Source organism: Fusarium vanettenii, assembly GCF_000151355.1.
Source record: "Fusarium vanettenii 77-13-4 chromosome 1 genomic scaffold NECHAsca_1_chr1_3_0, whole genome shotgun sequence".
Classification (NCBI taxonomy): domain Eukaryota; kingdom Fungi; phylum Ascomycota; class Sordariomycetes; order Hypocreales; family Nectriaceae; genus Fusarium; species Fusarium vanettenii.
This window is the reverse complement of record NW_003315881.1, coordinates 781119-805928: the sequence shown is the minus strand read 5'-3', so window position 1 is coordinate 805928 and position 24810 is coordinate 781119. Positions and strand designations below refer to the sequence as shown.

The window sequence follows — 24810 nt, the reverse complement described above, 5'->3', positions numbered from 1 at the left end:
GGGGTAGCTAAGATGACTAAGCCGACGTGACAGGGGTTCACCTCCTAACATAGTTCGTCATTTGCGTCCAGCCTCCAATTTGGGAAACGAATTTGTTGACATTGTCGCTGCAAGCTTCAATATTTGTCTCGATTTCATCTGCGGTCATCGCGCCGCTCATACGCCCAGCATGACGGCCGATATCCGCTCTAAGGCGCTGCAGAAGATAGCTTCGCTGTCTGCGACTAGCTCCACGACGTCGTTCGACCGATCCGACCTTGACCGGCTTTGTAGAGCATGCCATGCAGGATCCAAGAGCAAGGACTATGTCAATGGATATCAGAACAAGAGCTCGCTAGGACGGGTTCCTATGGTGGGTTTGCCGTAAATTTTGAGCTGCTATGTCGGAATCTAACCCTTCTATTGTAGTCTATCCGCGAGTTCGAGGTCCTGATCGCATTGTGTAAGACAGCGCCAAAGATCAAGTCCAGCCAGAGCGCGCAGAGGCTCTCATATCAACTGTTCCCGTACATACTCGAAGCGCACATCCAGGTTTTCGTTCCGTCGCCCTTCTTCCGAAAGATCGATCCGTCTCCGACCGAAGCGCTCGCTTTCCATGTGACAGGGGCTCTGTTGGCACTTGGCATCAACTACGATGAGCTCCAGGAGAACGTCGCCGATAAGATCTGGGCATTTGTGAACTCTTGCCGACGAGCGACCGAGAGTATTCTGTCTCCCCAAGCTGGAGACCCTGACAACCCCCACCTCGAGGACGCGATTCGAACTGCGACAATTGCTGTTGCACTGCTTGGATTCCTCGATGCCGCGGCCGCCCAGGCAGATTTCTGGAGGGCTGGAGGTCGACTTGCTCTGATCCAGAAGATCAGAGAGCTTCTTTCAGAACCCTTCCTTGTCGCAGTCGAAACGGCCCTCTCAACTATCCGTAACTGCCATAGCCAGGATCGCGAGGTTAAGGAATGGAAGAGATATCTGCGTCAGTATGCGTCGTCCGGACGACCACTGGGTGCCATGCTCCTGCACCGAAGCTTCGCATGGCTAGTTGTCGCAAGCACCTCGCTGATGTCCGAGGACCCTCGTGCCCTGCGTAAAAAGCATGTTCTGGACATTTACATCTCGAAAGGCGACAAGTTGCGCCCAGACGCACTAGCTCACGAGGCCGACTTCCGGACCGTCGAGGCCTATGCCAGCTTCGCCATTGAAGAGGTCCAGTATATCGAAGCTGGTGCCGACTTCATCCGTATGGGATCGCCTGACCAGCAAAGCCTGGCTTATGCCGTCAAGGCCGCCGCTCTCATCGCCTATTTTAACTGTGCACTCTTGAATGAAGAGGCCGCTGACTCGGAGATCCTCATGACCTGGCTTCAAGAGACTCTAGATGACCCCGTGCAGATGGCGGACCCCACTCTGGCCTCAGTCGCGCTGCGCTGCTTGGCTTTGATCTGCCAGATCTCTCCAACTTTCTCGTCAAACGTGAGCCGAATCCTGCCACGATTCATTGTCCAGGATGCTCCTCAAAGGGAGATTGTCAAGATTGCCTCCAACAGCCTGGCATACGTGCTCAAGATGCTTTCCAAGGATGCTGTCATCAGCACCCTCTATACCTTGGGCAATGTGCTGAGCCCTGGCTCTGAGCAGGCATTCACTAATGGGCAACTTGATGGAACAGCCAGCGATGGGGCCCTCAACCCTATCTATACCAACCGCCAGTCTATCGGCAGCTCGATTTCCCTCCAAATGTATGGCGAGGAGGAAACTGCCGTTGTCTCTGGCAACGTTGTGCAGACCATCTGCGGAATCGCTGCCGCCTTCAAGGACGAGAAGATTACTGCCCTTGCTCAGTCCATGCTGCAACAGAAGCTTGAGAAGGTGAACACTGGTGTAGATGCTCGCATCATCAGCGGAGCAGCTGCTTTGGCCTTGGAGGGTGGACAGCTTGAGTTTCGCTCTCTGCTCAAGTTGTTTACCAGACTTTGCCATACTGGCGTCGTGGAGAACCAGCTGTTCCTTCTAGAAGCCGTAAGTCCGATCTATTCCGTTCATATCAGCTCACTAACAACTTTAGGTGAGGAACGCTCGTACCTTCATCTCTGCCAACCTCCGACGCGACTCTCAGCTCTTTGATATCTACTTTGAGCACTTGCTAGACAGCATCATTGGACTTGGTGATGCTCACTCAACGAGCCATGCCAAGGAATCTGATGTGCAGATGGCTGCCAAGGAGATTGCTGAGCTTCTGCACCCCCTCGCAACCTTCATGGCCAGCAACGACTTTGCTTCTGAGCCTGTGACCGACGATGAGACTTACTCTCTGCTTCGAGATGCCTGGTTCAACATCGTTGTCCATGGATTCACCACCAACACGGACCGTGGGAAGCAGTATCTCAATGAGTTGAGGATCATTTCCATTCACTCCCCACCTCTTGTCGCGGATCAACGAGGCGAGCAAGTTGAAAGTGACATTGAACTCAATACCGTTCTGCGACGAGGCTTTAGCAACGACCGGGAGTCGTTGCAGAAGAAGCTTCTGAGTGACCTCGTTCCTAGTAAGGCCAACGAGATTAAGAGTCTGAGTTACCGCAAGGTCATCTTCTTGCAGGCTGCGTACCTCATGGAATACCTCCGCGCCGACTCGGGTGACTGCACCAAGGTTGTGTCTTATTTCCTGGAACCAAGCATGTCAAAGGGCGACGTCAGCAATGCTATGGAGGGTGTTGGTGCTGCCGTGGTTGACAGATACATTGACAAGACTCTGGCAGGAGGCGAGGCGACCTTCTCTGCTCAGTACGCTGCTGAGCAGCTTGCAACCATCTTTTGCAGCTGCTGCCACCGTATTGAGCGAGTCCAGCAAGCCGCATTTGCCTGCGCAGACCGGATTCTTCAACAGATCCCTGCGGCTCTTTGCCACAGATCGTCTCTGTTTGCTTTGCTAGAACTCCTTTCTCTCATGTGGTCCAGCTGCTTGGAGGCAGAGACGGATCTGTATGATCCCCGGTCCATCTTTGAATCCGAGCTTGGTGGAGTGACCGTCCAACTTTCAGATGACTACGATTTCCGCAGGTGGACGGTGGATGTTCTCAACCGCAAAGCCAGGGTCTGGGTCAACGCTGCCATCAACCTGGCTCCTCTCGACGTTAAGGGGCTTCTGCAGACCTATCTCTCTGAATTCAACGACGAGGGAGCCTATGGTCATGTTTCTCTTGGGCGATCGTTCGCTCTTGAACTTGGCTCTATCATCCCCTCGACGGACAACCGCCTGCAGTCGATGGACAAGATCGGTAACTCGAGCATCAACACGGCATCGGACTTTGTGGCGCAGTACACAACTCGCCAAGAGTACCGATACGGCGAGACTCTTCCGGATCGCGGCTCAGAGCTGATCAGCTTCATGAATCACAACCGCCGCTTGTCCTTTGTGCAGTCATCAGTAAAGGAGAGCGCCAATGCAACCACTGCGCTTGCTCATATCGAGGCTAGAATCCTGAGCAAGAAGAGTGCTGCCATTAATGAGGTCCGAGATATCCTTCGGAGGGCAGCAGCTCTGTTGTGTCGCACCGAGAAGGATGAGGCTGCTATTGCCCATTACCTCGTGAGCATCCCGTTCGCTCTGTTCACTAAACAGTCCATTAAGCTGGGAGTTTCTCTATGGCTTGGTGTGATGAACGAAAATCCAAGACTGGAACCGAAGCTCTTGAACGAGATCGCTCAGCAATGGGAGTTCACACTTGCCAGAAAGGTTGGCTTGTTCAGCCCAACTTTGAACCATATCGACCCCTTCTTCTTGAAGGAGGAATTCGCGCCTAGCGAGCTGGATGCACTGGCAAAGAAGAAGCAACTGGTACATGACATTCTCTCACCTCATGTCCGACTGCTTCAGTTCTTTGCCAGTCACTTCAATGCTACGAGACATGGAAGCCCCGACATCCAGAGAGTGTTTCTGAGAATACTTGATCTTACGCTCGATGCTATCAAGCAGTCCGCAACCCACCCCATGGCCCGAGAGATTCGATTCTCCATCGTCCTGTTTGGTCTCAGAGTTCTGCGAACTAGCAACACTCTCAAACCGGGTGCGCAATGGAGACTCAAGGAAAGACTCTTGTCGGCTGGCCTGGCCTGGTTCAAATATTCGCCCAAGTGGTCGTTTGGAAGCAACATCCTGCAGATGAAGACGGAAATCCGACTCCTCTCGGATGTACTCACGGCTTTGCAGCAGGTCTCTTACATTAGCGCTCCGGCTGCTGGCAACACCAAGTCACTCCAGGCCAAGGAGCAGCTACTTGATCTGTTGGTCAGGAACGAGCAGTCTCGTCTGGCCGTCTGGGTCAACCCTCTCAACACGGCAGCAGGCCAGTCATTGGCTCCGGCAGCTAACAAGACGGCGACAGAGGCTGCGCTTATGCCTCTTGTGCGAACGGCCTGGTGGCAAGATCCTGCTATTGCGCTTGAGCTGGCGGCTAGGTTTCCATCTCCTCGCCTTCAGCGTGATATCAGGTTCCTTCTCCTTACTATGCCGGAGAAGGCTGTCTCTGAGCCTGAAGCTCTCAACCTGATCTTTGGAGGACTCCTCCCCGAAGATGTTGCCCTGCAGCACCTCAAGGTATGTCTTAAACATGGTCATCGTTTTGTCAATGCATATGCCAACTAACTCTGATAGTATCTTCTGTACTGGGAGCCTGTGAACCCTGTCACAGCTGTTACCATGTTCTTGCCGGCCTACGAGGATCATCCTTTCACTATCCAGTACGCTATGCGTGCTCTTGAGAGCCACTCGGTAGATGTCACTTTCTTCTACGTCCCCCAGATTGTCCAGTCGCTTCGATATGATGCCCTGGGCTACGTGCAACGATACATTCTCGAAACTGCCCAGTTCTCTCAGTTGTTTGCCCATCAGATCATCTGGAACATGAAGGCCAATTCGTACAAGGATGATGATGCCCAGATCCCAGATGAGATCAAGCCAACTCTGGACACGGTCATGGGCAAGATGGTTGACAGTTTTGCGATTGAGGACCGAGACTTTTATGAGCGAGAGTTTGCCTTCTTTGACGAGGTGACTGGCATCTCGGGCAAGCTCAAGCCTTACATCAAGCGATCCAAGCCCGAGAAGAAGCAGAAGATCGAGGAGGAGCTGCGCAAGATCAAGGTCGAAGTCGGCGTCTATCTGCCCAGTAACCCCGACGGCGTGGTGATTGGTATCGACCGCAAGTCGGGCAAGCCCCTGCAGAGTCACGCCAAGGCGCCGTACATGGCAACTTTCCGCATCAAGAAGAACAAGGGCGGCGCGACAGAGGTGGACGAGATGATGGAGGAGCAGGACGGAGAGGACCACGAGACCCCTGAGGAGACGGTTGAAGTGTGGCAGTCTGCCATCTTCAAGGTTGGTGATGATTGCCGACAGGATGTGCTGGCTCTCCAGATGATTGCGGCGTTCCGAGGCATCTTCCACGATGTCGGTCTCGACGTCTATGTCTTCCCCTACCGAGTCACGGCCACAGCTCCTGGCTGTGGTGTCATTGACGTGCTACCAAACTCCATCTCGCGAGACATGCTCGGTCGAGAGGCTGTCAACGGTCTGTATGACTACTTCATCTCCAAGTACGGCAACGAGAACTCGCTCCGATTCCAGCGCGCCCGCAGCAACTTTGTCAAGTCGATGGCGGCCTACTCGGTCATCTCGTACCTCCTCCAGTTCAAGGACCGTCACAACGGCAACATCATGATCGACGACGCCGGACACATCCTGCACATTGACTTTGGCTTCTGCTTCGATATTGCCCCCGGTGGCATCAAGTTTGAGCGCGCCCCCTTTAAGCTCACCACCGAGATGGTGGCGGTCATGGGCGGCTCCATGGACCACCAGAGCTTCAAGGCTTTCGAGGAGCTCTGCGTCAAGGCCTTCCTGGCCAGTCGACAGTACTGCGAGAAGCTCAGCCAGATTGTCTGGCTCATGATGGACAGCGGCCTGCCGTGTTTCCGCCCTGAGAGTGTCAAGCACTTCCGGGAGCGCTTCGTGCTGGACAAGAGCGAGCGGGATGCAGCAAACTTTATGAAACACCTCATCAAGACGAGCTACTCGAGTTACAGCACGGGCATCTACGACCAGTTCCAGCTCCTGACCAACGGCATTCCCTATTAAGGATAAGCGACGGGGAGGAGACGCAGGTGGACTGGCTGTGGTGGCGAGATATTGTGGTGATACGCCCTGTCTATCTAGTTCTTTCTGACTCTTGAAGGATGGTCAAATACAAGAACCATCATAGCTCTACCTACTGTAATTAGTCTTGTTTCTTTTCTTTTCTATAATAGTACACAGCCCTTTCACCAATATCCAAAGCAAACAAGACACGATCCACACTATCCTACACACTCGTCCTAGATCCCATTCTATCGAGGGCAGCCCAGCCATGATATGATGACGAGATTAGTTCAGTTGAGTCTACTACTACTACTACAAGGCATCCGGGGAGCCGGCCCCTCTGACCTCCTCGCTTAGACGCAAGGTAAATGAGACGGAGATTCTCCGCTCTCACTCACGGGCGGTGCCGAACCCACCTCATTTCGCCTTTGCAGCGGACCCTTTGAGCATGTGGGTCGGAGCGTTGTAGCTGGTGTAGTCGACATGGACAAAGGCCCTGTCGACGATGGGGACGGACTCGAGGAAGTAGGTGAGAACCTCGCTGAGGTCGTGGCTGTCCTTCAGGGGTGTGGCGGCAGAGAGGACAATGTCAACCTCGACAAAGAGCTTATCTCCGGCGTGATAGGCGCGCAGGTTCTGGATCTGGCGGATAGCCGTCGCGAATCGCATCGTGAGGTACAACAGGAGGTTACGCTCGTCGGGTTGGGCCGAGAAGCCGGAGAGGTTACGGACGTGATGGGCCGAGGTTTCACTCCAGTTGAAGATGACAACCATGGAAAGGAGCAGGCCGCCAACAGCGTCAAGCCACCAGATACGTCCATAGAAACCAACTGAAGGAAACAAGGGTTAGCAGGGGTTCGTTGTGCAGCTCAGGGATGCAGCGGTCCGATCGCGCATCGCGGGCTGCGGCTACTCACTAATCGGGAACAAGATGGATCCCGTGTTGAAGATTACATCCGTCTTGGCGTCTTCGGCCCTGCAGCCATGGTCAGATCTTGGCCGCGCACGTGTGTGATGTAGGCACTGTAACATGAGACTTACAAGGCTCGCACGCTCGAGTTCCTGACGACACGGCACCAGACCCAGCAGGCACCCTTGATGACAATGGTGGAAACCATGATGGCGATGGCGGGGATACCGAGCTCGAGGATGTGGTGCGCAGGGTCCATGAGGCGCTGGATACACTCGAGGCCTACCTGGAAGAAACAGGTGATCATGATGATGGAGAAGACAAGTACACCGAGAGGTTCAAGCCTGGAAGCACGGGTTAGACTTGGGTCTCCGCAGTAACCTAACCACACACGAGGAGGACCTACTTTCGACGACCGACGGGGTAACTGTATTGGTCCTGTTGACTGGCCGAGATGAGACGCGTAGTTATCCAAACGATGACGGTACTGAGAAAGTCAAGCACAGCGTCGACCAAACTAGCCAAGACGGACATGGAGGGAACGGAAACAATGACGGCAAGCTTTCCAGCAAGGAGAATGCCGTTGGCGATAAAGTTGACCCAGATAGCCAGAGTCACAATTGGGTCATCGCTGTCGACTTCAGCGTCCTCCAACCATGGCAAGATGGGCTTGGGGCCTGCGCCGTCTTCCTGGGTAACAGGCGCTGTGGGGGGCTCGTCGTCCTCATCGTCTCCGACCTGACGCTGAAGCATTGGCAGGCTCTCAGAGGAGCGGAAGATGTCCTTGGGCGTGCGAGTTGCGGGCAGCTTTGTGGAAGAGTTGTTCGCCTTGACGGTGCCGTAGGATCCTGGGGTAAAGGACGCCGGGGTCGAGCCGCTCATGGGGGGCGAGTCGGAGGCTGTGGATGGCTCCTCGTTGATGGTGTCCGGTACATCAATGGGCCGGAAGGCCGAGGCCTCTAGCTCGGTCTGGTATTCGTTGAGAAGCTCATGGGGAATGGCCGAGTCGAGGAGAGCATCGATGTAGAGATATTGCTGGATTAGCTCGTTGGTACGTTCGTAGTATTCGCGCCTATCGCGCCTTTGGTCAGCTCCAGCCCGAAACAATGGCCGTCCATTCAATGTGGACTCACAGGGGCTTAGACATGGAGGCCAGCTCTTCCTCTGGTTTCCAGTACTGTTCCCAACGATACCGGGGGTTGCTTCGGCCGATGAGCTTTGCGCTGCGGTTCTGGGGTCCATTGAGCAGCTGGGTGAGGCGGCGCTCGTCGCTGAGCAGCCTGCCAAGCTCGTCGTTGTCGTGAGGGCGAACGTGGAGAAGCGCCGTCTCCTCGTCGTCTGGGCCCATCCAAAACGGCGTTGTCGGATGGGAATGGTGAGAGTGCAGAGAGCCAGTTACGCTCTGCATGCTCTGGGTAGAGCGACTGCGGATGAGGGACTGGAGGTGGCCGCTACGAGTGCCCAGAGGATTGTGGCTCTCATCGTTGGAGAGCAGCGAAGGCCGCCTCAGATGGCTTGGCCTAGAAGGGCTAGGAGAGCTCATGGTCGCGAGCACAATGGTCGCGCCTAGAGGAAAGATGCGCCGAAGGGAGCTGGCGCAAGGAGAGGAGAGGAGTAACAAGATAAGGTTGGAGTTGGCGCGGTGGAAGGATAAATAAAAAAAAAAAAGAGTTGGGGAAGATGAAACTGAAGCTGAAGCAAACCTAAGCTAAGCTAGCAGTGAGGAGAGGAGGAGCTCTTGGTGTTTTTCCGATTCTCCGAGGCTCAAACACAGAAAAAAGGGTCCAAGTGCAAGCGCGTGCAGAGCAAGAGTATAGTGCCAACCAGCGGCAAAAAAGATACAAAACAAGGCTTTTAAGCTTAAGAGCCGGGCCTGGCGAGGAAAAAAAAGAAAAAGAAAAAAAAGGGAAAGGGTTGAGAGATTGATTAGATCCAATCCATGCCCGCGATTTGCCCACATGCTGGTTTACTCCGCCACGCCCTGGCCCATAGGCTCTAGACCGGAAAGCCCTCATGTGAGGGGCTTGCTTTTGATGTTGAGTTGAGTCGCTCTATGATGGAACGCACCGAGGGAGGCCCGGTGGTGGTGGCGATCCTTCTGTAAAGTGGCCGTTGCGGCTGCCGAGATGGTGATATCTAGGGGTACACATTTTGGTGTTTTGGGTGTTTGGCTGCATCTGCATCATGCATCACGCAAAGCAAAGCAAAGCGAGGCGAGCTTCAGCTTCAAACAAACCCAGGTACAGTAGCTTCACCGGGCGATCCACCAGGGGTCTATTTTTCTCCTCTAGCCGGCCGTGCCGGGGGCTCTTGGCGAGTGGGTATGAATGGAGTCATTTACCTTATTCAATCCCCAAGTCAAAAGGTCTTTCAATGGAACTTGGAGATAGACGCAAAGCTTAGTACATGTTGACTAAGAGCGTGCTATGCCCTGAAGAGCAATTTTCATCTCGTTTTTCTTCAATTCAATCGTCAAATCTTTTACCTTATCTCAACTCCATCCCATCCCGCTTCCCGCTTCCCGCTTCCCGCTTCCCGCTTCCATCCCGTCCCGGCCATCCCATACAGGAAGTCGGTGTATTAATGGTCCGGTTCAGCTCGCCTCTTCCCAGTTTCCACCATATATGTCAAGGGTTTTACAGCCAGGGGGTTTAAGCCTGCCAATGATGTAACAAGAAAGGAAGGAGAGAAAAATACGAGGCTGGAATTTTGCGCTCGCAACTTTTGCTGCCAACGGGGAAGCAAGAAGCTAGGAATGGCATCTGGACTTTAATCGGATGTCGCTGGTTGGATCTGACTGGGCGATGATACCGTACCTAAAACTTCCCGCCAGGAGCCGTCGGAGAGCGGACGTGCTGTGCTTGATCGAGAGGGTACGACCGAGAACACGGAGGCAATCAGTCATCCTCCATCATCATCATGCACACATCACTGTGTAGCATCTCGCAGTTAAGCTTCTACGCTGCGTGTTTCAGCGGCCTCCGTGGCTTTGCTGCCATGGACTGCATGTACAAGAGCCAACCAACTCAAAGTTGCAACAGCCGCAAGCGCAGATGCATCATCGGGGTGGTGGGATCATGTCCAATCGCTGATCAAGTTGCCTCTCTACTTGACTCTCAGCTGTTGACCATGCAGCTGCTGAGAGTTGAGTTGCTGTTGAATGGAAGGCTGGTGAGAGCGTTGCTGACTGACCTCACTGACCTGACCGCCCTGGCAAAACAAGTCAACCTTCACATGGGGTTTCCAATCACCATGATCCGACGGCCGGTTTTTGGCTCGTGGGTCTCCGAGATTAGCATTGGACGGTCACATCCATTCCAGCCAAGCCAAGGTGCTGTACGCTGCAAGCCCGCTTACAAACTTACAAACACCATGCGGAATTGTTGATTGAGGCTTTCGCCTCGTTTCTGATGTTTCAGCGCAGCAGCGTCGTGAGGCGTGCTCGAGCTTGAGAGCCTCTCGACGCCCATTCTTCCAGATATGCGGAATGCAAAAACGGCTGCACTCTGTTGTAAACAATCACCCTTGTCCAATCCCTCCAGCACACTGTGCGGCACACATCTAGGTTGTCTCTGTCTTGTCTTGGAACTTGGTGCATCCGGAGGGGCAAAAGATCCACCAAGGCCGCGCAATTCATGTGTTTGACGTGCATCGGCATTGTTCAAGCTGCTGCTCTGTCTCACAACTGAGTCCCCTTCGATATATGGGAACCAACCGGATGCGCACATCGCTTGTCGACGACATCGAGCAGCGATGATCGAACCCGGGTGAGTGGCTAGCACTAGCACAAGCAATGGATTGGATCGAAGAATGCTTCTCAACAAAGTATCCGCGGTGGAGCCTCATGTTTTCCTTTGCCTTGGTTTGGCCCCCAGTTGGTTACCAGGAACATGATCACGATGAACCGTCACCGAGTTCTCCAAAGGAACAGAGTTGGCCGCTTATGACGATGACTGGGTTTGAAGGGGTCAAGGGGGCATAGCCCTTGTTAATAACGGCCGGTGTACAAAAAGAATCGGCAAGGCTCCGTGGCTTGCGGTTTGTCCGCTTGTTCCTAATTGACGTGTTGCAGGGCATCCCCCTTGTTATTGTACATAGGTGCTCCTCAACTCGACGCGCTTGATGACAGCACACACAGCTAGCAACAACAACACACACTCACAGCGATCCTCTTTACTGTACAGTACTGTCTCACCCCTGGCCTGGTGGGGACGGGACCTCCTCTGCACATCCATTACTACCTACTGTACGGGGCCAACCATACGAAATTGTTGCAGGGACCTTGGGGCAGTTGGAGGAAAAGAGAGGGGGTCGCATAAAACTGGAGAAGGGATTTGAAAACAAGCTTCAACCGGCCATGGATCGGGTGACGGGAGCTCGATGCTTGCTTGTGCCTTTAATAGAAGCCAAGTTGAACACGTACCGAAAATCTCCACGTACTGTGTAATGGCGTACCTGCTCCATCCGCTCGTGGCGGCTCTCGCTCGCTCGGGTTGGGAGTGACGTGAGACGAACGAGCCGCGCTCGGCACCGGGGAGCAGGTGAATATGCCGTTTTGCATCGAGGCCAGATGTATGCGAGCGAGCAAGTGAACAAGCCAGGAGGCCCTAAGCGGCACGAAAAATGAATGATGAGCATCAGCGTGACAATAACGTTTACGGACCGTCAGCCAGCCCACAACTGTCAGCTTGCATCTCAGCTGCCTGGCTGGGCCTCTGCTACTTGCTCAGCCATTGTCAAGCCGCTCCAGCCTTATTGCATCCACATTGGATCCCTATACAACACAGCCCTGCCTGTACTCCGTGCAGAAGCGGGAAAAGCAGAGCTGCCGTGGCACGGCACACAACCGTCGGAGAGGGAGGAGGCCTTCTGCGGATAGAAGCGTGGAAATCCAGCGTGACACTTGTCCCAGGACAATATTCCCTTCTGTCGAGGCGACACCGATGATGGAAGGGCGATGTGCGGATAATTAACTTCAGGCACACTTTCATCCCATACGAATCTCACATTTCCCTCTGCACATCACCGATGGAGAACAGACAAAAAGACGGTTTGGGCCCCCTGGATGAAGGCAAGCATTGGCCAAGTCTTTGATCTAAATACGCCGAGCCGGTCCACCTGAAAGACAGGGAGGGGGGAGAAGAGCGAGCTGCTGCAGAAGCCCAGCAAGGAAGAAAAGAAAAAAAAGGAGGGCCCTCGCTCTCTTTTGAGTGAGCGATGATTATCGACTGACGAGACGCGTACCTGACTTGACCCGATCAGGCCTGAGTTTCTTAGAAATATTGGACTCGCTAGCATCGATTCGGGCTGCATGGAGGGGGTGAGTCCATGTGTAAAGAGTGTGTGAGTGGGAAGCCCGGCCAGGCACCTTTCTTCACAGTGCAAGCCGAGATGTGTGAACGGGCGCACATGGTCGCCGTCGTAGCATCGTATTAAAATTTCCCCTTCCCCCTTCACGTTGGTCTCGTCCGTCCGGGTTGGGGGGGGGGGGGGCTCCTGAACCAAGTTTTTCGTGCAGGACAGAGAGGAGGAAAGCACACGCCGTGAAGCCCGAGATTTTCCTTTCTCGTGCTTGGTTGGTGGTGATCGACAACTCCCTCCTGTAGATCGCACCCCGTTGCAAACGTCAGCGGCAGCCAAAAAGTCATACAGTAAGTAGACCAGGGCATGTTTGAAAGAGAGCGAACTCGATCCATGATTCCATGATTCCGGAAGATGGAAGGAAAGTCTCAAGATCCATCGACAGGCCGGGGTCGGTTCCCGCATGGGGGGCCATGGGCTCCTCTCAAGTGGGAACTCTCTGATTCGTGTCTCTTTTTGGTTCAGGGCTTGTCCGTCGTGTTGTCGTTGCTGTGTTGTTGTTTTTTTCATCCACCATGAGCTCCACAAGCTCCATGGATAATTGTCAAATGGTCCCCTGGCTTGGCCTGGCCTGAACCACCCCGGCCAGCCAAAGGGCAAAAAAGAAAAAAAGAGGCCACAGCCGGGAGCCGCGCCCACGTCTTTGAGTTCTTTCAGACAGATCCAATATCCGAAGCCGCCGGGTTGTACCTGGTGTACTTGGCACTTCCGGTGTACCAGAATAATCACCTTCTCTCCCAACGTGTTGGTTCTTTTAACTTGGAATAATATTGGAGGGTCTCTCTTCTTTTCCACAACCTGGCACAGTATGAGGGATCATCATCTTCTGGAACTCTCAACGACCTTGCCCATCAAACTCCACAACAGTCCCCATTCTTTTTTTTTTCTTGACCCTGACGTTATACTGTGCTAGTTAGCTTAGATAATGAGCACTGAAATAGAAACCACAACTCTTTTTTGTCTGAACAAAGTGGATGTATACTGTGCATGTGCATTTTACGGATACCCAGGCACTCCCGTCAACTGGACTCACTCCGTAGAACCTCGGCACTGACTGAAGCCCCCAGGAACTCTTCCGGGGGTGGTGGACATTAAATGAGTGAAACCCAAGTCAGCAACTCGACTCGTCGAACCCAAATATTGAATCATGAAAAAGGAAAAATCTCCACCTGTCCCCCGGGCCTTTGACCACGCCCGTTCCGTTGCTGCATTAATAACGTCTTGCCGAATCAGCCCTAGAGAGCTTTAGGCGCCCGGCAATAATAGTTCGTCAGCCCAAATCTCGTTGTCCTTATCGTTCAGCTGGTGAGAACTTGAAGAGTGAACAGATCTCATTCGTGACGCAACAGGAGCCAGTCGTTAAGAGCAAAAGAGCCGAAGATGGATCAGCAACCCAACAACCGCAATGATGGACGGATGCCGTTGCTCTTTCTGTGAGACATTCAAGTCTCCACATCCACCGGCTCCGGGCAAACCTGGGTCACTCATTCACTCATTCATTCTCATTTATTGACTTACTTGATGCTGTCCCTTGTTCTTTTTGCACTTTGTTGTACTCACTCGTGCTGTGATCAAACTCGCAGCCCATCTGCCGTCCCTCCCCAGAACCGGGAGGCGAGCAAGGAAAAAAAGATGGCAGAGCACGGCACGGGACGCATCCGTACCAGCCAGACAAGGCACGCAGCGCACGCCCAGAGGGACGCTATCGGCAATGTATTGCTTCGCTCCGATGCCACCCAATTTACTGGAGCATGTGGGCGCTGCCTGCTTGCTGCAAAGGTGCAGGCACAGGCACATGCCTGGATCCCCTGGCGGCCCTGGCGTCTCGTCTCGGTGCCCATGGGTGCATTGGGATGGATGTCTTTCTTGGTCTCTCGCGCCTCTTTTTTGCGTCTTTCCGGCCTGTGCTGTATGTAGGTAGCTGGTAATGAAAGACCCCTTATGTCTTGACCCTTCTTGGCCTGGCCAGCGCCTCGCTCAATCTTCCGGTCTCTGTCTCCCACGCTGAAAGTCCATTGAAAAAAATAAAATAAAAAAGACTGTCTCGGGGACGTCTTTGAGACTAGCGTCCCTCTTCCAACCCTCACAAACTCGCCGCCAGTTAAAATAGCAATCATCCCATGTTGCCTTCTGGGGGTGGTTGGCCAGGGAGCCACTCAAGGCTCTAGCTGAACCTGGCCCCTGGGGCTTAGGCTGGCATCTGGGCCGGCTGAGCATCATCCTCTGTACTTAGGGCAGCACATCAGACTCTCTGCCGTGGCCATGCCATTGGCAGCAGGGCAGGGTCATGGCCATGGCCGTGGTTCAGCGGCCGTGACCGTGGTCCCAGCGACATGGGGGGTTTGCTTGCTCTCATCCATGGAGCAACGCCGCTAGCGAGGTGGTAGTCGGGACAGGATACGGACTGGACTGGACTGGTCGTGACGATGGATGGGCCTCCAGCACCGCGCTGCACTCAGCCTGCACCGCACCGCACCGCACCGCTGCTGCACTCCTCAAAGCCAAGAGCCAGAAGGACCCCTTTGGTCAAGCCTCTCCTGCTGGGTCTCCGTCCGTTGGCACCTCGCTCGCTCTGGAGCTGGGGTGGCTTACGAGATCTGACTAGACCTCATGTAGACCCCCCAAGGGGACGCTGCGTTGGCGGCGTCTAGGGAAATAATAACACTTCGCTCCCCCAGCCGATAGCCACTTTTGATCCTCTTGCTCTTGTCCCTCTCAAGTCCAGTCGGCCGCCACCCCTTAACCCTCTGGTCGCCAGCAGCAGCGTCGTCCATCCGTCCGTCTGTTCGCACTCTCGATCGATCGTTCGCCCGCTCGCTCGTTATTATTCCGCCGAACAGTGGTGACCGTCGATACAAACCCGGCAATACACAATCGTCGTATCGACCCGCAAGCGCATTCCTCCTGCTGCCCACATTCGCTGTCTCCGAACGATTTTCTGCAGAGACACCAGGCCGTAGCCACCTAAAGCCACCCACGGGGGAAGGACCCAAGACCCGTACCGCTGACGCCACACTGTGTCCGCGCACTGTGCAACGCCCGGTCCCCGTTGTCGTGCTCCTCGTTCGCCCATCCATCACCTGTCGGGCCACTCGCTTTTGTTCGCCATCTTTCTCTCATTCAAACCTCACCACCACCACTCGCTTTTCCCCCCCTAATCACAGCCGCTGCATCTTCCGACTTTCGACTGTTGCATTTCTTCACGTTGTCGACATTTAGCCGCTGCCTTCGCCCCTTGGACGACTTGTTTGCCGCCTCTGCTTTCACTTTCGCTCTCGCACTTGGCCGCCCGTCCTCTCCCGGCTAGCCAGCCACTTTTTGCTCCTTCTAATACCAACCCAACCGTCCGTCTTTCGTTTCTGGAGATTAATGTGAGTCTCAACTTTCTTTGCCTTCCATGACACATGCCGCCCGCTCTCCGCCAACCACCCAGTTTCATGTCCGCGGCTTTAGCTTCAAGCCTCTCTCGCCGTTGCTTGGCTTGATCCGATAAAGCCTGGTCGCCCCCAACACCACACGGACGGACGCCCGCTCGCTCGTCAGGATTCCCCTTTGATTTTCGGCTCTGTTTCTTGCCTTCTCCTTTTACTTTGCTCTAGAGTAACGGCTACAACTGCGTCGTTACATCCTGTGGTTTCCCCAGCCTTTGCTGACCTGCGATCCTACCACCATGCAGTTACCCGTCTCACTCCGCATATTTGTTCCTTGACACGATCCGCCTCGAATACCCTCGCATCGGACCTTTCTAGGATCTCGTTTTTGGACCGTTTTCTATTTTATTTTCAAACTTTCGACATTTACTCTTCTCGGGCATCAAACACCCAACGTATACGATTGCAAATATCCAGCTCTGTTTGACTGATCTATTTGGGTCTCCCCAGAGTCTGTTTTATGGGTTGCAAGTAATTGAGACCGATTTCTCGATCTACCTTCTACATGCCTAGATTCGGTGTCGCGTTCAACAGGCGGAAGTCAACCGCAACCCCGGAAGATTTACAGCATGGCTCAGTAACACCAGAGCAATCATCTTTCCGAGTCATTGAGCGAAACGACCCCTCTCTCGGCAAGTCGTTTGACGGAGGTGCGAGGATGGCGAGGGCTTCTGGTTCTCACGCTTCCCGGCCCAGCCAGCTGGATCTTGACGGCGAGGATAACATGTTTGCTGATCTAAAGAGTGGCAACCGGTGAGTCCATTTCTTTTTCTCGTGTACGACTCGTTCGCAGGGCTGTTTCACGACTTTCCATTCGCTCTGTCATCAGAGACAAAAATAGTCATGCACCGTGGCGCTGACTCCTTCTCAGGGGAAGTGGGGCGTCCAATACGACCAAGGCCACATCGACTGATACCTCATCAAGGCACAGCAATGCCTCGACTGCTCCCTCTTCGACGAACCTCGAGGGGCAGGACGATCCCAAGCATTATCACAAGAAGGCGCTGCACGACTTTGGTTCTCGAAACGCCCCCAAGTCGAGCGGGTCCGGCTTTCTGAACCGAGCGGGTCGAACTTTTTCTTTTGGCGTCCAGAAAAAACACAGCGCCTCCGCCCCGAAGAACGAGATCCCCGACGTACCGCCTGTTCCTTCGTTCCAGCACGACGACTTCAGTGGAAGATCCAGGGGCATGACCGAATCTACGACCAGCACCGCCACACCGCCCAAGTTGGAAAACGGAGGGATGGATATGGGTGGAGATTTTGGCTCCATGTTCAGCACTTTTGACAAGAGGGCCAGCGTAGCTACCTTGAAGACCGAGGGAACTGTCGCGCCTCGATCCTTGACAGGCAATCGCCCAGCCCAGCCCGCGCCGCTGAGCATCAACAAGACGGCCGATGTTGAACCTGCTCTCGAATCTTGGAACAGCCGAACTTCGGATGACAATCTTCTCGGTTCCACCCCGGCTTCTCCGGAAATCGACGTGCCGCCACCTGTGCCACGCCACCAGAGTTCATTCAAGACCTCGAACCGCCCGTCCGATATTATCGAAGATGAGGATGCCAGACTCTTGCAGGATTCCATCGCTGTAGGACGTATGCTTTCGGATTCCAACCCGCCCTCTGGCCGTTACCGACGAGATGAAGACTCCTTTTCCTCATTCACCAGGAAGCCTCTCACTTCTAGCTTCAAGAAGGGCGATGACAACATGTTCGAAGGAACCCTGGCGCACTCGTCACGCATCGCTAATCGATACACCTCGCGAGCCCCCAGTCCCCCACGGAACAAGGTCATGACTCCTGCTCAGTTTGAGAAGTACCGACAAGACAAGGAGAAGGACTCCAACGAGACCGCTCACCAAGCGACTGTCAATGACGATGATGACGAAGATGAGATCAACTACGACGACGACGAAGATGAAATCGAAAAGTCGAAGCAGCAGGCGAAGCAGAGGAGAAAGCAGGAGGCTCACATGGCTGTTTATCGACAACAGATGATGAAGGTGACCGGCGAGCAGCCCGAGATGCACCCGCCTGACCGCCCTGGATTGGCCGCTTCGATGAGCGCACCGCAGCTGCACCTTATGAAGAAGACCCCATCTCCAGGACCTCCCACCGGCGTTTCTGACGAAGAAGACGATGACGAGGTCCCCTTGGCCATTCTGCAGGCTCACGGTTTCCCTAATAAGAACCGGCCTCCAACCCGGCTAAGCACCATGGGTTCCAATCCAAACCTGCGCGCATCGGCTTCGCTGCAGCCACCGAGACCTGGTTCAGCTATGGGCGAAAACTCGGCCCAGCGACATTCGATGCTTCCTGCCTTTGCACGAAACCTCCCTCAGGATCCGTTTGTTGGTGCCAGCATTGCGAAGCCTGCTGTGCGGGAATCGTTGACCTTCAGTGGCGGTATCCCTGCCTCAGCGGAGCCTCAGCAACAACAACAGGGTCCCCTCCCTCCCGGTGGTCTCGTTGGCGTGATTGCCAACGAGGAGCGAACGAGGGCCATGCGCCGTGGTGGTGCAGCTGCAAATGGCGCCAAACTTATTCCTGGTCTGAATGCGCCACAAGGATCCTATGAGAATCCCAACGGCTTGATAAACAATGTGGGCAACGGTGGTGGAATCGGCGGTGGGATGGGCGGCATGTACAACATGCCCGGTATGGGAATGTCGCAGCCCATGCTTCAGCCAATGCCTCCACCACAGCTCACCGTGGGAGACCAGGCTCAGCTCCAGATGACCCAGCAGATGTCGCAATTCATGCAAATGCAAATGCAGTTCATGCAGATGATGGCAACCAACAACCAGCAGCAGCAGACCGGCATGGCTCAGTTGCAGCCACCATATGGCGGACTGCCCGCCACGCAGTCTATGAACGATCTTTCATCACGGCACTCAATGATGTTCGAACCGGCTCTGGAGCCCCCTCGCCGAATGGACGCTGGCATGCGCACCATGAGCATGGTTCAGCCCAGCTCGGCCTCTTTCATGCAGATGCCACCCCCCGCCGGATATGCTGGCTCGATTGCCGGAGGACTGCCGATGGGCTATACCCCATCGATTGCGCCGTCTGAGCGAAGCAACATCGGTCTTCCTGGCCGCTACCGACCCGTGTCTCAGGCTGTTGATCCCATGATGACCGATCCCCATCGCAGGACCAACACCATGTCTGGGGCACTCGGTCGGTGGGATGAGACCAAGACCAAGTCTACCATCAACGTTGTCAACACTGCCAATGATGGCTCAGATGACGACGACGAGGAGGGCTGGGAAGCCATGAAGGCCAAGCGAGACAAGAAGCGAACGCTCTGGAAGAGCAAGAAGGGATTCGGGAGTGACCTAGGCACGATGATCTAGAGGGGGTCATCTCACGAGGTTTATAAAAGAGAAGGAGGAAAGATTGGATTTATACGCCCTACTTTTGCATCTGGAGATTCCTGGGACTAGCCCAACTCGAGCGTCAGCTGGGAACCCCATACAAACTTTGTATATTCTAGAACTCTGCTTTTCGTTTGGGCGTCGTATGGAAAGAAATGATGGGTACCGGCCTGTGGGATCAGGTCGCGTGCATGATAGATAAACCTTTATGCCGGTAATTGACTAATTGGGAGGTCACTATTAGAATTGTATCATATGATTGTTCATGGCAGTTTGGTGATGTATTCAGCCACCTGGTGTCTATCGTCTCTTTTTTTCAATTGTTACTCAACGCCGATATTCAAGAGTCCCACAGTCATCGCTATTTGCTCCTTTCTTGAGCTTCATTCTGATGTTGCTGGGCTTAACCATCAATGGTTCCGTTGGCCCATTCCCGTCTCTTGACGCCCATCTCAACAGCGGCCAGGCCCCAGTCCTCGCCGTGGTTGTGACCCTTGCCGTCGACACCGGCGCGAGCCTTGGCCTGGTCGTCAGTGAGAACGGTCAGGACACCGAGGATGACGGGGACGCCAGTGTCAAGTTGGACACGCATCAGGCCCTGGCAGGTAGACTCGGCAATGTACTCAAAGTGCATGGTCTCGCCCTTGATGAGAACGCCAACGGCAATGATGGCATCAAAGGGACCCGAAGACGCAGGGAGAGTAGAGAGATCTGGGGTCGACGAGGCGAGAAGGTCGGTCGCTGAGGGACCACCGGTAGCGGTGCCCTGGATCTGGGACGCAGAGAAGAGGCTAGGAGGATATGTCAGCATTGTGATGACAGCGCACAAGAGCGAAGAGGGCCATACCGCTGGACGGCAATAGGAAGCTCCCAGGAGCCGGGGCAAGACTGAATAACAATGTTGGACTCCTTGACGCCACTGGCGAGGAGCTTCTCCTTTGCGCCGGTGACGAGGGGCTCGATGATAGTAGAGTTCCAGCGGGCGTGGACGATGGCGATGCGCAGGTTAGAGCCATCGTGGTGTTGAGGGGAGGGACCCTTGAGTGAAGACATTGTGGGTGTCTAAATATGCGTTCGGCTATGTATGATATGTAGGTGTGTTGTTTCTCGTGTGCAATGGCGATGACTCTATCGTGAACTGCCTCTTGGTGGATGTAGTTGAAAGGAAGGATGGTTTGTCAAGCTTGAGTAATGAATGGATGTGGCCGGTGGTGGGTGCGGGGCCACGCGGCAGCTCATAGCGGGGTTGGCGGACATCACGTCACAGCGCGGGCTCCTCTGCAGCTCCGTCTCAGGGGAGGGTTTGGAATGCAGGGACTGAGGAGGAAGGTCGTCTGGTGGGAGGTACGTACCTACCTACCGTACCTGCCGTGGGCCGTCCATACCAGGAGCGGATCGCGCCTGTCCTGGCTTGGCGATGGTCGGCCCCGGTTCAGGCGGCCTTCGTCTACTTCGCTTGGGAAGGAACTACCTAACCTACGCGAATGCAAATCCACCACGTTCTTTCCCTCTATGAGAAGATTCAATCCCGTGATCCAGGCAGAAAAGATGAATCCCGCCTTGCAACCTCATGTTTTTCCCTCTTCCAGCTGCAACACATCCCCTGCTCATATTGCTTTCATCCATATTAAGCACTCCACCAGCATGTTATCCACATGATCCATGTAGTCCCTCGGGCAACCAGATGCTGTGTTTCAATTTACCATAACCACTCGAGAGATCTCATATCGTTGTTCACAATCTCCAAGCCATCTTCACATCATCATGTCAATATCAGCACTGCCTCCATCTACAGCTCGCCTTTTAGGCTCCTCGACTGCAATCGCAGATCCCCTTTCACTGGTCAAGGAGCTCGTGGACAACAGCATTGACGCAGGTGCCACATCTATTGAAATCACCACAACATCCAACACCGTCGACAAGATCCGGGTCCGGGATAATGGCCGAGGAATCCGACTCGAGGACTACGACTCATTGGGCCGCCGAGCTCACACAAGCAAACTCCGAACCTTTGACGAGCTAGAATTCAAGGGCGGCACTACCCTAGGGTTCCGCGGTGAGGCGCTTGCTAGTGCCAACTCTCTGGCAACTATCAAAGTTTCAACTCGAACTGCTCAAGATCCCGTTGGATCGCTTCTGTTCCTAAAGTTTGGACAGGGCGGGATTGAAAAGCAGCAACCCATATCCAGCACTGTGGGAACGACAGTCCAAGCTTGGAAGCTATTCGACAACATCCCCGTGCGGAAGCAGACTGCCTTGAAAGGGAGTCGCAAAACACTAACCAACATCAAGAAACTCCTGGAAGGCTACGCATTAGCGCTGCCACATCTGAAACTATCTTTCAAAGTTCCTGGCGATCCTTGCCAACCATGGCTGTATTCGCCTTGTGCCTTGATGAACACGCGAGAGGCTATTACACAAGTCTTTGGCCATGCACTCGTCACTCAACTCGATGAGATCTCATCAGGCACAGGTACCGATGGACCGGCGAACTACCTGTCACAAGAGATTGTTCTCACTGCGTTTCTTCCAAGCCGCGGGAGCGATGCCAAGATAGTCAAGAACAAGGGAGCTTTCATCTCGGTGGATTCACGACCCATTTCCTCCACAACTGGGACAGGGAAGAAGATTGTTGCCATTTTCAAGGCGAGCATCTCGCGGACTTTGGCCTCAACTAAGGATTTACGGTCTCTTCCCAACCCTTTCATGCAACTCAGTATCAAGTGCCAACCAGGTTCCTACGACCCCAATGTATCACCACTCAAGGACGAGGTGCTTTTCAAGGACGAACCAGCGATCCTCAGTTGCTTTCAGGCCCTTTGTGACAAGGTTTACAGAGGGAAGGATTCTGTGACCACAGGAGTGGCTCCTGGGCGAGAGGAGCAACGCAATGTGCGCATCACAAGGCAGATGCAGAGAGAAACCTCGCTACCCCAGACGTCAGTGACCCCACGAGGATCAGGAGAGAAGCCAACTGGTGTCAACTGCCAAGGCAACACACAAGAAAGCAGCACGATGAACGATCTAGACCCTATCGAGGCTCTTAACGATGAGCTCGAAAGAGTTCTTGACTTTAGTTCCAACAACTCTCAAGGTGGTAATGGTCCTTCACCTGTTGCTACTCGCGCTTCTCGGTCACTCAGTACTGCCCGCCCTGCCTATCGGAATGAGGCTGCTGATGCCGAAGAACCTCGAACTGTTTCAGCAACAATGAGAACCAAGGCTGTGGTCAACCTCTCCCGGAACGACAGCAACTCAAGCGACCCAGGTGGTACAGAAGGGTTGATCCCGGTACAACTTGCGCGAAGACATGCAGCTTCCTCTCGTCGCCAGGAGTCACCCCCCATCCGCTTTTCTGAAGACATTGGTCGATATTTCCGACCCAAACGTCATGAGCCAATAGAGATTGCAACAGATGAAACAGCTACGGTGGAAAACATGCAAGAGGAACATTTGTCGAATCCCAACACAGCCACGGGTCGCCTTGAGATTCGCCGCCCCCCACTCGTGGAGTTGACAGAGTCAGACCTGAATATGCCCCGAGAGGAGGAGGAGGAAGATTATGAGGAGCACGGAGATGATGAGTCTGTGATTGAGCTCTCTGTTGTTGAGCAAAACGCTACGCCGCTACGCAACATGGCAGGCCAGGCCGCAGCGCCAGGTCATGCAGTTCCTTCAACTTTGGTAAACATCCCATTCAGACCACTCACGAGACCACGACCAGCGCCAAATCCGACGTTGCGTTCGGAAGAGCCTTCTGCTCTTCGGACACCCCCTTCGTCAGATCCTGTGCGTGCCAATCACCTGTATCGTGGCAGTCCATCTGGGAGCCCAATCAATCAAGGCTTGGCCAGAGGCCAAATGTCGCCTCGGAACGCTGCCAGAATGTCGACTGACAGGTTCGCGGATCACGGAAGGCGTCGGTCAGTCTTGGACAACGGCCAGACTGGCTCGCTGAGCAGACGTCAAGTGCAACATGGACGGCACGGGAGCCAGTTGACGGGTAGAAGAAACACCTTGACCCTTGGTCACGATGACGCAGATGCACACCCTAAGGACGTGTTGCACGGCAGCCATGCTCATGCAGAGGATCAGGAAGGCTAGCAGCCTTTCGGCCATGGATTTGTTTCCCCTCAGACCAATGCGCAAGGCGAGAGCGCGGGCCAGGGGACTCAAAGTTTAGGTGCCTTTCCAGAGATTGCAAGAGAATCGGACGAGCAACAGCCTCAGGGAAATGGCCAGTGGGCACACACTCTACAGACATTACTGATGAGGACACCTCCACCGCCCGAGACAAGGCTGGGCAGACAACCCCTGAGTGAGAGACGTGAGGATCTGGGTGTAGCACCAGAAAGCGTCGAGGCCGAGGGCTCGACCAGGGCGGCAAAACGTCGACGAATTCTTTCACGCACTGCATCCTCGCAAGGCGAAGAGGAGCAAGATCACCGACGTTTTCTCATGAAACGACAGCGCTCTTGCACGCAGGGGGGAAGGCTGAAACGCCTCGGCTCAAAGAGACTTCCTTTTGAGACAATACCTCAGGACTACGTCACAACGGGTCTTGTGTTGGGACTCAACGTCGGAATGAGCGACGTGAACAGAATGATCTCGACGCATATGGCCTTTGTACATGGGGAGCAACGAGGTAGAGAGGCAGGCTTGCAGTTCAAGAGCCTGGACGAGGTGGAGGAAGTGGACAAGCTTCTGCGGCAGGTGGTGGGGTCATGGGTGAGAGAGATGCCATCAGTTGAGGTGGAATACACGCTGCGAACTGGAGCAAAGGGGAAATTAAGAACATAGAGTGTTGTTTCGGGTAAAGGCGTAACGATATCTCCTTGAATGGACGCAAGGGGAGTTAATGACGGCGGCTACATATCTTAGAGACGATTTAATTAATGAATTGATGAAGCATCCACGGAAACGGAGAGAGGATGGGAGATTGGCTGGATGACAAGGCAACTAGGTAGCACTGGACTGAACAGTACTGTACAGTTCAGAAGGCTAACAGGCGGTGGAAGAAAGAAACGGGACTCCAAGGGGCAAAAGTACCTAGGTAGCAAAAATTAGTAGGTCACACCTCCCGCAAGTCATATACAAAAAGGCTCGGATATTTCTGTCAGTCTCTCTTGCAGTCCCGATTTTTCCTTCCACCGCCTGGCTAACAAGGTCACTAGTGAATGGAACTAAGTTGACGGCGAGAATGGTTGAATCTAAGACAAGCCCGATCTAGCTAGTGTGGCTGCCGGGAGCCGAGAGAGGGTTGGTCTGGTCTGTAGCTGGGACTTGGCTGGGAGCAAGAATCGGGCAGGTTTCGATTGGAGGTGGTGGGGTGATGTGATGGATGGCGACGGGGAATAACAAGACAAGGGCAGGACAGGGCAGGGATAGTGTATGTAATGTAACTGGAGGCTGGGCTTGAGAAGACAACTCACGCCAAGGAGATAAGAGTGGAGGCAGCTGGAGATGAGATGGAATTGCTGAAGCGAGTGTAGAGGAGGCAATATGGGATTAGATGTCAAGTTTGAAAGAAATTACATGTCTCCTCTGAAGCTGTCAAGGTGCGACCTGAGCTGGGATATGTCTTGGTTGACGAGCACG

General features: G+C 54.1%; 5 protein-coding genes across 5 annotated transcripts; 3 read left to right on the top strand and 2 right to left on the bottom strand.

The window, feature by feature from the left end:
* Positions 1-169: 169 nt before the first annotated feature.
* Positions 170-6133, top strand: NECHADRAFT_74607 (uncharacterized protein; the record flags this gene model as incomplete). The annotated part of the gene is made up of 4 exons (XM_003054122.1): positions 170-352; positions 409-2016; positions 2063-4594; positions 4652-6133. The coding sequence occupies 4 exons, from the start codon at positions 170-172 to the stop codon at positions 6131-6133; spliced, it is 5805 nt and encodes a 1934-aa protein (XP_003054168.1).
* A 417-nt stretch (positions 6134-6550) lies between these two features.
* On the bottom strand, positions 6551-9033 carry NECHADRAFT_89986 (uncharacterized protein; the record flags this gene model as incomplete). The annotated part of the gene is made up of 6 exons (XM_003053399.1): positions 6551-6963; positions 7051-7109; positions 7175-7387; positions 7450-8115; positions 8177-8563; positions 9014-9033. The coding sequence occupies 6 exons, from the start codon at positions 9031-9033 to the stop codon at positions 6551-6553; spliced, it is 1758 nt and encodes a 585-aa protein (XP_003053445.1).
* Positions 9034-16340: 7307 nt separating this feature from the next.
* NECHADRAFT_103095 (uncharacterized protein) lies at positions 16341-19448 on the top strand (the record flags this gene model as incomplete). Its single annotated transcript, XM_003054121.1, has 3 exons — positions 16341-16588; positions 16707-18438; positions 18511-19448. 3 exons carry the CDS (start codon positions 16341-16343, stop codon positions 19189-19191), a joined length of 2661 nt encoding a protein of 886 aa, XP_003054167.1. The 3' UTR covers positions 19192-19448.
* Positions 19449-19476: 28 nt separating this feature from the next.
* NECHADRAFT_98726 (uncharacterized protein) lies at positions 19477-20357 on the bottom strand. The gene is made up of 2 exons (XM_003053398.1): positions 20060-20357; positions 19477-20003 (listed from the first exon to the last, which is right to left on the bottom strand). The coding sequence occupies exons 1-2, from the start codon at positions 20263-20265 to the stop codon at positions 19616-19618; spliced, it is 594 nt and encodes a 197-aa protein (XP_003053444.1). The 5' UTR covers positions 20266-20357; the 3' UTR covers positions 19477-19615.
* A 619-nt stretch (positions 20358-20976) lies between these two features.
* Positions 20977-24012, top strand: NECHADRAFT_89983 (uncharacterized protein; the record flags this gene model as incomplete). Its single annotated transcript, XM_003054120.1, has 3 exons — positions 20977-23135; positions 23175-23215; positions 23363-24012. The coding sequence occupies 3 exons, from the start codon at positions 20977-20979 to the stop codon at positions 24010-24012; spliced, it is 2850 nt and encodes a 949-aa protein (XP_003054166.1).
* Positions 24013-24810: the final 798 nt, after the last annotated feature.